Source organism: Pogona vitticeps, chromosome 3 (assembly GCF_051106095.1).
Source record: "Pogona vitticeps strain Pit_001003342236 chromosome 3, PviZW2.1, whole genome shotgun sequence".
In the NCBI taxonomy this organism is placed as follows: Eukaryota; Metazoa; Chordata; class Lepidosauria; order Squamata; family Agamidae; genus Pogona; species Pogona vitticeps.
The window spans coordinates 144,122,072-144,134,179 of record NC_135785.1 but is presented as its reverse complement, the minus strand read 5'-3'; the positions used below and the strand labels follow the sequence as shown (position 1 = coordinate 144,134,179).

Below are 12,108 nucleotides of genomic sequence, written 5' to 3'. Positions count from 1 at the left end.
GTGGTTTCACTTATTCACTGCCACCTGATGATGATGATGATGATGATGATGATGATGATGATGATGATGATGATGATGATGATGATGATGATGATGATGATCTGGCTGGGTTAGGCTTTCTAGGGTTAATTTGTCTGTACTTCAGTTCAATCCTCAAAAAGAAAGGGAATTCCAAACAACCATAAAGTGTTCAAGGTCATTGTTCTAAGCTTTTTGCCAGCGCTTTAGATAGCTGTTACCATAACATAAACAAGTTTATTTCCCAGAGTTGTTGCTAATGATGGTTTTAAGAGAAAGATTCTTAAGTTTCTAACAGCAAAGTAATACCAAGCTTCCTTCCTTGAAGTATAAGTAAATGTCTAATTAATGTCCAATTTATTTTCTTTGTGTCTCTTTGCATCTCTTTCCTCTCTCCAGATTCACCACTGCTCAATCAGTGGTGGGGGATAGAACATCCTATTTCTCTTGTAGGGATTGTCTCATTCAGGGATAGTTGTAAAGCAGTACAGTTAAAAAATATTTCTCATCCAGTGGCAACATGATATTAATTAGCTGATTTATCACTTCTCCATTGCTGGCTGCCGACGACTTGCAAGCAAGCTATTTCAGCTGCTTGTTTCTGCCCGCTGGTTGATTGGGGAGTTTACCGGATCAAATGTGGGCAATCTCCATTCCCCGCCCCCCCCAGTGATCAACAGGCTTCTCCCCCATTTCACCACCTCAACAAGTTGGAATTCAGCCCAGGGGATGGAGCTCCGTCCTTCTCCTGATGTCTCATCTCAGCATCAAACCAGAAGTCATGTGCTCTTTTATATTTTTGGGTCCCTCCAGCTGGTGTAAAAAAACCAACAACACATATTAAAATAAATTTGCCAGAATATAATTCTAATATTTAATGTGATGGGTGTACAGTATGACCCCATATCCACTGGGGATTGGTTCTAAACCCCTATGGATACAGAAAACTGCAGATAATAGCAAGTGGGAGGGATAGAGAGAGATAGAGATAGACAGCATGGTAAAGGGGAGATAAATAAACACATAAAAATATTTTCACATACATTACCAGAACATGCCATGAGAGGATGGCATAGATTATGCTGTGTGTTCTTCACTAACAAGTATTAGTGTACTGTTCTTGTAATACATGTGAAAATAGTTTTTCTGGATTTTTTTTCTTTTAATATTTTTAATGTTTTCACATCACGGACAAGTGAAACCGTGGACATTGATCCTGCAGTTACAGGAGTCCAAATCTACTTGCGTTGTGGAAACCAGCTTCAAAATTAATGGCTGAATGTTTGTTAATGCCACTCCCCCCCATCCTTAATGGAATCCATGAACATTCCTTCGGCCCTCCAAAATTTGGAAAATATATGGTGTGGCCCTCATGCTCAAATGTTTGGAGAACCCTGGTCTAAAGAACGGTGGGGGCATTTGTTAGAATGAGGTTCTTAGTTCTGCTGAGAAATGTAATGACTCCTTCATGGTTTATTATGACATGTCAGGTCAGAGTTACGGTTGGAAATGTTGGGGAAGAGAATGTTTTACTGTGGTGGGTCCAAATAATATTACAGGGCTACAGTCATCTCATTTTGTTTTGCTTGCTTGCCAGCTTTCTGCTCCCTAGCCTATACCAAAGCAAATACAGTTCTACGAGTTTATATGTATTCCCTTTGTAACTACTGAGTTGGCAAAACATTGACTTTCATGATGCTGTTCTTTTATATAGCATTTGGTAAGCCACAGAAATAAACAAAATCTGTCCCCTTAAACATATTAAGAATAGTTATTCATCCAAGGTACTCCAAAATGTATTTTGTCTTGACATATTCATTTCATTTTCAAGGTTGGTCGATTTGAAATTAACCTTATCAGTCCAGACTCTAAATCTGTTGTGTTGGACAAGAACTTTAAAGACATCTCCTCATGTTCTCAGGTAGGCATATTAACTGGGCAGAAGAGACATCAGAGAAAAAGACTGGGCTTCTTTATGAGGAAACAATAGAAAATTCAGGAACAATAAAAGTGACACTGGGAAACAAATATTGTTAGTAGTGGATGTTTACTATTTGTAACTGTAAGATTCAGCATGTTCTAGAACAGTGGTCCCCAACCTTGGGCCTCCAGATGTTCTTGGACTTCAACTCCCAGAAATCCTGGCCAGCAGAGGTGGTGGTGGAGGTTTCTGGGAGTTGTAGTCCAAGAACATCTGGAGGCCTGAAGTTGGGGACCACTGTTCTAGAAGATTACAATCTTCAAAATAGTGAAAATGGTGCCTGAGAGAATTGTTCTGTTGTATGAACAGACTTGTGCACAGTTTGCTGATTAGTTCTCATGATTTGTTCCTGAAACCCACTAGCCTTAATACAATCTGGATTATTTTCTAGACAATATTTTTTTAACAAAAGTCATTTTTTAAATAGGAAGGTTTATCAAGTAGAACATGGGTGTAAACAATGTTAATGATGAATGTTCAAAGTAACTGAGTAGTCTCATGCTGTGAAGAACAGTAAATGGTCAATGAAGTACACTATTAGGAAGGAGCTGAAATTAAGTTCCAGACAACCCAACTGATAGGAATAATGGCCTCAAATATTGTTTTACTCTATCCATACATACAGTTTTCTGTATAACATAAAAGTAACTGTGTGGTGGTTGCGCATTGTGTTATGGTAAAAGAAACACCTGTGATTATATTTACTCTTTGTGCTACAGCAGCAGAAGAAAGTTGCTTATGATTTTGTCATAGCAGGAAATTCTGGTCCATGTTTTCATTTGTCTGAAGTCATTGTGTCCCCACTAATACAGACATTGCTTTTACAGCACAGTCTCGTGCACATCTATACAGAAGTAAGGGTGTATGTTACTTTTTTTTTAGTGCTTCTTGTCTTTTGACTGTTTTGAATGTAGTCAATGCCAAATTGAAGAATTTTAAAGAATCACTTTTTCATGTTTTTATTTTACTGATATCATTAAAAATGATAAAAAAAATGAGATGAGACCAAATTGTGCCTTGCTTAAATTCAGACTGCATTCTGTAGCCCAGAAGTTGGAAAATGATTTTCCTCACTAAGAGTGCCACATTTTTGTGGAGTTTTTTATTTATTTATTTAATGTTAAGGCTTGGAAAGTGTAAGGAGCTGTAAAAAGTAAGAACTCCCCCCCATCCCCCATCTCCCGGTAAGATACTGCGATCTCAGAAGTACTATTTATTTGCACAAGGCTTTGGGGGAATTTATACCTCTCCCATGAAAAACAAAACAAAACAAAACATGAAGATAACATTTTTCTATTAGTAAACCAGAAAAAAGTACTATATAGGGCCTTTTCTGTAATTTCGTTACCCTTGATATATTTAAAGTGTGAGTTTTAATTATTGGTGATTGATGTAATTTCACTAAGTTATGAAAGTGTGTTTAGCTCTTTTTTCTTTCCCTCTAGGGCATAAAACATATTGATCATTTTGGTTTTATTTGTCGGGAACCTACTGAACCTGGAATAAACCAATATGTTTGCTATGTATTCCAGTGTGCAAGTGAATCTTTGGTAAGCAACTGCTGTCTTTACAGTATTCCTCACTTTGTCCAGTGATTGTCATCCAGGAGTTGTAAAATTCTAAAAGGTGATAAGATTCTTCCCTCTTTTTGTGAAAAGAAGTCACATCAATATGATGATTCCCTTCTCATTCTTAGTTCTGATGTGGATGTGTTCATAAAGTATGGAGTAGCAGGAAAAGAAGCAAAAAAAAGTTACCAATGATAGGCTGCAATCCTGAGTAATTTGTCGTTGTCGTTTAGTCGTGTCCGACTCTTCGTGACCCCATGGACCAGAGCACGCCAGGCCCTCCTATCTTCCACTGCCTCCCGGAGTTGGGTCAAATTCATGTTGGTTGCTTCGATGACACTGTCCAACCATAGTGATGATGTCATCAGCCTGTGACATTGCTGTTTAGTTCAGCCGCTCAGAGTGGTATAAATATACCAGATGGGCGGGATATAAATCAAAATAAATAAATAAATAAATAAATAAATCTCATCCTCTGTCGTCCCCTTCTCCTCTTGCCTTCACAATTTCCCAACATCAACGTCTTTTCCAAGGAGTCTTCTCATGAGATGGCCAAAGTACTGGAGCCTCAGCTTCAGTATCTGTCCTTCCAGTGAGCACTCAGGGTTGATTTCCTTTAGAATGGATAGGTTTGTTCTCCTTGCAGTCCAGGGGACTCTCAAGAGCCTCCTCCAGCACCACAATTCAAAGGCATCAATTCTTCGGCGGTCAGCTTTCTTTATGGTCCAGCTCTCACTTCCATACATCACTACAGGAAAAACCATAGCTTTGACTATTCGGACTTTTGTTGGCAAGATTCTCTGCTTTTTAAGATGCTGTCAAGGTTTGTCATCCCTTTCCTCCCAAGAAGCAGGCGTCTTTTAATTTCGTGGCTGCTGTCTCCATCTGCTTGGGATTCCTCCAGTCCAGCCTTCCGCATGATGTATTCTGCATATAAGTTAAATAAGCCGGGGGACAATATACAGCCTAAATAATTACACATGCATAAATAGTGATGATGCCATCAGCCTGTGACATTGCTGTTTAGTTCAATTTAATTCAAACCTTCCTATCCATACCATCTCAAGTTCTGGCACTCCCTAGGGATCTCTTTTGACCTGTGGAAGCCTTTGGGAGCCTTAGGATTGGGGTGGGGGGGAGAGGAACCTTTAATATTAAATCACTGTTACCAGAATTGGGACCTCTGATGGCAATTTTATGCACATAAAGCCCTCTCGCCTCCCCCACGGTTCCCATAGGTTCCCCCCAGGTCAAAAGAGATCCCTAGGGAGCTGTGGAACCTGAAGAGGATGGGGTAGGAAGATTTCAGTGTAAGTCAAAGAGTAACTTTGATGGCTGATTATGTCATCACCTATTCCTACATAATTGTGCCAACTGAATCTCAGCCATAGAAATGTAGATGTGCGTAGCCTACAAGTTGGGGGGGGGCAAGGGGTCTTGTAGGCTATCTACTCCATGCCCTATAGTGATCTCCTTCTGATTATTCACACTGCTGTGGACTGCTTCGTACAATATGGAGTAGCAGAAAAAGAAGCACTGGAAACCACCAGTCATAGAAACACAGAGTAGCGTTCCAGATGAGATCTGACTAGTATGGAAGAAAGGGGAGCTACTATTTGTTGTACTTTGAAAGTATGAGTCTGACTAAATTACATAAGCTTTTTTTTTACAGCCACATCACATTACTGACTTGCATTTAGCTTATGATCAACCATAGTTTCCCAATCCTTTTTTTTTTTACATGACCTAACTGCCAAGTCTGTGTTCTCTTCCTAGATTTTCCTGCATTGATTCCTAGTACATTTAGTACCTGTTGTTGCACTTCTGTCCTGTCTGCAACATTGACCTACTTTCCCTCTCTAACAATATATGGCAGTGACATCACCACGAGGAAGAGAGTTAGGGCACGTTTAAGGTTGCATGATCTACCTGTTTTAAAATTAAAGAATGTGGGAAAATCCAAAAAGCTTAACACTGACAGAAAGTCTAGATGTATCTCAAAGTAATGACTCTCTAGAAATCTCAAACTTCAGTTGTCAGATGTTGGACTGCAGCTCCCAGAAGTCCCATTATTGGTCATGTTGACTAGGACGTGGGAGTTATGGGACATCTGATGATCCAAATTTGGGAACTCTTCATCCACTATTTTAACTATTTTAACAGGATTGCTCTCTACAAGTTGCAAGGCAGATGCCTATGTATTATGGCATCTGATTGATAAAATTCATACACATTTATGTTTAAGTGTAAGAACGATGAAGCAGGTCTACTTAAAATTTTGACTCAAGGGTGCCTGGTTTTAACTCAGGTATCATTTGAGTTCTAACCTATTACAGAGTTACATGAACTAAGGCTAATATACATCCTCTACCATGGCATCTGTTGTTATGTGCCATCAAGTTAGAACTGACTTATAGCAACCCTAATAGGCTTTTCAAGGTAAGTGAAATATTGAAAGAGTGATTTTACCAGTTCCACTCCCCCAGTGACTTTCCATGGCAGAGCTGGAGAATCAAACTCAGATCTCCTGAGTCCTAAGTCTATTACTCTTTCTCTTGCACCACTCTGAATATCTGCCATGGCATCTAGGAGCCCCAGATTATCTCTGAGCTCTTACATTTGCGATGGCCTCCATATCTGGAAGTGGAAAGTTAAACTTCCGTTTCAGTGTTGAAGCAGTCAAAGAAAAAGAAAACATGTAGGGCTAAGCTTAGTGTTAACCCTAGCTGGAGCAAACCATTGATGTGAATGCAACTTGCTTTTCACAGCTATTTTAGATAGGACTGACATTGAATTTGGCCTTTAATGATGTCATTAATAGCCATAAGCATTTCACAGAGACCTCATGCGATAGAATACCGCACCTTCACATTTATCGTGTATGAGGATGTAAATCATGGTTGTAGCTTCTGAATATACGACAAAAAATCAGTTCAAACATGATCTCATTTTTTCACTCTATTTCTTGTAAACATTCTTCAGACAAACACTGTAGTAGTGTGTTTAAATATTTTTAAATAGTCAAAGTAGACAGGAAGCTAGTGTAAAAAGTGAATCTTACCCGGTGCTTTCTAGATTCAGGTTGTGTATGTGTGTGTTTAATGGGGCCATCTCTTAATTTAGAAATATTTTAAGGGAAAAAGAGATACCGAGAAGCCTTTTATGTTAGGCATGAAAATAGATTTGAATCTCTATGCCAGATGAGGAGAAGCCTTGTAACCTCTGACCCTGCCCCCCTCCACAGAATGTAGACTCTGCCTCCCCCCAAGAGTGTGGGAATCTTGCATACCCCTATTCATTATTATGCCAGGGACAAGGCTCGGACTAGTGTCTGGAAACAATAAAAGCTGATGAGCTTTCCAGCTGGTTACTAATAGGCTGGTAGCTGGTTCTCCGTGCCTTTTAATCCAGCAAGTAAAGGAACAGCATTCTGAATTCTGCTATCTAGGAATGCCGGTCATAAATTAATTACACTTATCAGAAGGCTTTCACTCTGGTCCTTTTTCAAACAGTTTACAAACAAAGTCAGCCAAATGTTACTTGTGGTAAGCATTGTGAAATAGAGCCACAGCTTTTCAATGAGGCTGCTTTGGACAGTCTGTTTTGTTGTGCAAAGAGCAAACGGAGGCCACAATCTGATGGAGGATTATTTTGCAGAAGCCCTGTTGAAATAAAAAGGAGCTTGGCTCTTACCTTCTGTCCAAAAGGAAACTGAAGAGGTAGGCGTAGGTAATATATTGCTGGGTCACTAGTTCCCCAGAACTCTTTTTCAGGCAACAAGTATAATATTTGGGATTAAGACAGATAGTCCAAAAATTGGGAATGTGCAGATTCTGCATGTGAGACAGGTGTTAAATGTATCCGTTTACAATCTTCCCTCTCTCCTGGTTGGACCCCTATGGGCCAGTCCATTGCCTTAGGTGAGGCGAATGGGACAGATCCAAGATGTACAACGGACATATCTACAGGGGCCTAAGCCAAGCTTTTTTCGGCAGACAGAGGAGTGATTGGTTTTGTGGGCATCATGTCTGGACTAATTTTGGGGCCATTTGCCTTAGAGCCTTATATGCTCTTTGCCTGAGGAAGAGCCTGAAAAGTTATTGAAAGGAGAACTTGAAAGGATATCTAGCTTATAAGTCTTTAGTGGTCTGATAAAGGTATTGCCCAGCTTCAGTTCTTATGTATCTCTCATTCATTTCAATGTGAATTTTGTGGGAGAATCCCTGAATATATTGTGCCTCTCCTTTCCACGTGTGTGTCCCTCTCTTTCTTACCCATCTGTCAGTTTGAGTTATAAAAAACCTCCCACTCCCCTCTTTTTTCATTTCCCCTTGTTTTCTCAGGTGGATGAGATAATGCTCACTCTGAAGCAAGCTTTCAGCACTGCTGCAGCCCTACAGAATGCCAAAACTCAGATTAAACTGTGTGAGGCTTGCCCAATGCACTCATTACATAAACTCTGTGAAAGAATCGAAGGTACCTCTAAGCCTTTTCTTGTTTGCTTTCTTGTCTGGTTGTAATCTGAAACATTGTGTTTTTTCATGCTGCAAAAGAGCTACAGGGAATGGCTTCTCAGTAGAGTAGGACCACTGTATCCGCAAGATCAATACATGCGGTTTCAGTTACTTGTTGCCTGAAAATATAAAATACCTTCCACCAAAATGTGTCTTTCCAAGATATATTAATAGAAGGGGCAACTAGAGGGAACCAGAGAACGTGCTCTCTATATAGGGTTTCTTTATCTGTGGTTTTTGGCATCTATGCAGTGGAGGGGGAGTCTTGGAACTGATTTCCCACAGATACTACAGTCCTACAGTATCTTTACTGCCTGTTGGGGGTATTGTATTGTTCAGTCTCTCAGTCCTCATATACATAACTATGGCTGCCATCATTTGGACACTTAAATACAATGGTGCCCTGCATGACGATGACCCTGTAGAACGACGAAATCACATGACGATGACTTTTTTGTGATGGCTATAGCAATCGCAAAACGATGTTTCCTATGGGTTTTTTTCATTGGACGTTGATTAGGTCCTTGCTTTGCGAACTGTTTGTTTGCAATACGATGATTTTTCCGTCTCTGCAAAATGGCTGCCCTGTGTTTTCCAGACCCATGCTTCGCAGGGCAGCCATTTTAACAGCTGATCGGCGCTCGGAAAATTGCTTCCCCTATGGGCGATCTTTGCTGGCCGACAAGGTAATTTCCCCATTGGAACACATTAAATGGGTTTCAGTGCATTCCAATGGGGAATTGTTTTTCGCATGACGACGATTTTGCTGTACAGCGATTTTCCTGGAACGGATGATCGTTGTCATGCGTGGCATTGAACATTTAAGATTATTTTGTGTATCCCATAACTATAGGAGAAATAGCTCCAATTTCCATGGCCCAAATTCTGTTGGGTCCCACACAGTCTAAGCCTTCCTGTGTTGCTAGCCAGCTGTTGTAATCCCTCATCTTCCTTGGGTCAGGGAATCAGTCACCCATCTACTTGCTTAACAGATGGCAAGAGACAAGAGAAAATCTGTTGCATGATTCCTATTATATGTATCGTTTTACCCCAAAATAGGCTTGGCCCATTAAATTATATCAGTTCCCTTTTTAAAAGCCATCCATTTTGACAGCCATTACTACATCTTTCAATAGTGAATTTCATCTATGAATGCTGCATCCTTCACAAGCCCTTGAGAGTAGCACATTCCAGAGTGTAACTGGGGGGGAAGAGGTGATTCATTTTCTCTCCCCTGAATGTCCCACTATTCAGTTTCAGTATATTGAGAAAGAGAAAAACTTGGAGCAGTCTGGCTGCGGGCAGTCTTTTCAGCTACTCTTGCACAAAGGAGGAAGCTGGCAACCCTTTCCCTTCTGTTCTCTCCCCCTCTTCCTGAGCGTCTCATATTCAGAGATACACTGCCTGTGAACATGGAGGTTCTGCAAACAATCCACTGTGGTTCATCATGCCACTTGAGGTTATTGAGGAATGCTGGCTCATAAGAGAATGCATGTGTTCTTCATACTTTTTGTAAGTTGCCGTCTGTTTCTTTTTGGGTGGCCAATGAAAACATTTTGTCTTGAGTACCTTTGGGCCTATGAGCTGGGCTAGCTTTCTTGTTTCTGTTTTGCTGTGTGGTGGTAACTTTGAATTACATTTGGTCCATATATTCAAGTCAACCTGAACAAAGAACTCCCTTGAAAGGCAGTCAGTATGTATTAAGGGGGGGGGATTATTCAGAGTGGAGGAGGGCCGATGGGAGGAATAGGCTCTGCTGAGAGAATGACAAATCTGTCCATCTCTGTGAAGCAGGTCCCCACCTCCAGTTCAAAAATGCTTTATGAAAATGCACTAGCTTTTGCTTGAAATTCTTTGTTCCCTCCATTGAGGCTACGCATTTGTGGCTGGAACGACAGGTGGCTCTGCCCAGGACAGTTAATAAATTTGCTTGCGGATGAAGCCTTGGCACTGATTGATGAAATCAAATATTGTGATCAATTTAAAAAAAATTGAAAACTGGAATAATTCAAATCATATAATCAGTTTGTAAGTTACCAGCAGCTGAGTTGAAGTTTACAAAGTGCAGCCACACAAATTGAACCAAAACCCTGGGGGAATCAATAGACCGTTGGTTGGCATTGAAAGTGTCTAAAGCTGGTGCTTTGTAAGTCTCAGAACAGTCCAGGCCTGCTCTGACTTTTACTTTCTCCATGCTTGGGTTATATACGAGGATTGTATCTATGTTTATTTGCTTGCTTATTTGAGACTCCATTTGATGTTACTTCACTTTTTATATAGGTAGCAACAGTGACATTGGAAACCTGTGAATTAGGAAACAATCTGAGTTGTTTGTGGGGTTGCTTGGCTTTTTTTAAATACATTTATTAATATTTATAACAATGTCACATATTTAGTTGTTAGCTCCTCCTGGTGGGCAAAGAAGAAATGTATGTAGAACTTTTTCAAAAATATAGGCCATGTGCTAAAATGTTCTTGGAGGAACAAATAGCTTTCTTTTCTTTTTTGCAAATGTGAAGTAGCATGGGGGGGAGCTTTGTTCTGTAATAAATCATGTCTGTCAAAGCAGCTGGTTTGTATCTCTTGGTTTGTGCACCTCCAGACAGAAATCTTAGGAAAGGGTTAGATCTTGAAAGGAAGGCAGTGCTCTTGTCCCCACTTTTTAAAATTGTACATAAAACAAAGGGGTTTGGGGCCTAAGAAAGGTTATGACCCTCCTCTTTCATCCCAGCCACCCCTAAACCACTCTGTATTAATTCAGATTTTCTCCCATTTCTGTTCAATGTTAGGATTTGTTAGCTGCTGTTTCTTGTTATGTGCCATCAATTCACCCTTGACTAGTAAACCCATGAATGATTGCTCTCCAAAATGTCCTGTCCTCAGCAGCCTTGGTCAGCTGTAGTAAACCCAAGCCTATGGCGATCCATCTTGTGTTTGGTTTTTCTCTTTTCCTGCTGCTTTCCAGCATTAGTGTCTTTTCCAGAGAATCTTGTGTTCTCATGATATGCCCAACGTAAGACAATCTCTGTTTCAACATTTCTCAGCTTAGTTGGGTTCAGTCTCCAATACAGAAGACTACTTCTAGAATATTTTCACTTTTTAAACGGAAAGTACAGCGGTGCCTCTACTTACGAACTTAATCCATTCCAAAAGATGGTCATAACTCAAAATGGTTGTTAAGTTGAAGCACCATTTCCCATTGAAATGCATTGAAATGTCATTAATCCATTCTGGTCGAAGAAAGAATAACCAAAACACCCCCCCCCCCACACACACACAAAACACTGCAAGACTGGAAATGTGATTACTCCATTCCGGCTGAAGTGGGGAGGGGAAGAAAAGCAAGCCAAGCTTTTGAGACACATATGAAATGGGGAAAAAGCAAAGCAGTAATCAAGCAAAGCATGCAAAACACATCAGAAATGAGGATAAGCAAAGCCGAAAGCAAGCGAAGCATGCAAGACACATCAGAAATGTGGTGGGAAAAACCCAAAAGCAAACAACCCCCCCCCCCCAAGATCCATCAGAAATGAGGGGGAAATACAAAAAACACAAACAAACCCGCCAAGACCCATTGGAAATGGAGGGGGGAAAATACCAAAAAACAAAGAAACCCCCCAAGACCCATCACAGCACAGAATCATAAACCCCCCAGACCAAAACCACGCTGCAAAACCCACCCAGAATAGTTTTTTTAAAAGCAGAAAGCAGCAGGCTTTCCTTACCAGGCAGTCTGAAGCCTCCTCCGATCGCACTCACTCTAACCATTAGGGTGAAAGAGCTACAAAGAATCAGCCTCTTTACCTACCAATGGTTAGCAATTTAAATTTACTGCCTTTTTTCCCTGCCTTTTTTTGATTGTAACTTGAAGTCGAAACAAAATTTTGTGACTGGAGCTGATTGTAACTTGAAATGGTTGTAAGTTGGGACGTTCGTAAGTCGAGGCACCACTGTATGACACAGACATTCAGTTGTGCGCCTAGGGAGTGAACACTTCCGAGTTTCGGACCTGTGGGTAACAACATAC

At 40.5% G+C, this 12,108-nt stretch overlaps 1 protein-coding gene across 2 annotated transcripts in view; it reads left to right on the top strand.

The window, feature by feature from the left end:
• TBC1D4 (TBC1 domain family member 4) overlaps positions 1–12,108 on the top strand; it is a 109,161-nt gene that overhangs the window by 44,122 nt on the left and 52,931 nt on the right. For both annotated transcript variants that reach the window (XM_072994724.2, XM_072994723.2), the window contains exons 3-5: positions 1,850–1,939; positions 3,445–3,549; positions 7,911–8,043. In XM_072994724.2, the coding sequence (XP_072850825.2) occupies positions 1,850–1,939; positions 3,445–3,549; positions 7,911–8,043 (328 nt within the window). The remainder of the gene's footprint in view (positions 1–1,849; positions 1,940–3,444; positions 3,550–7,910; positions 8,044–12,108) is intronic.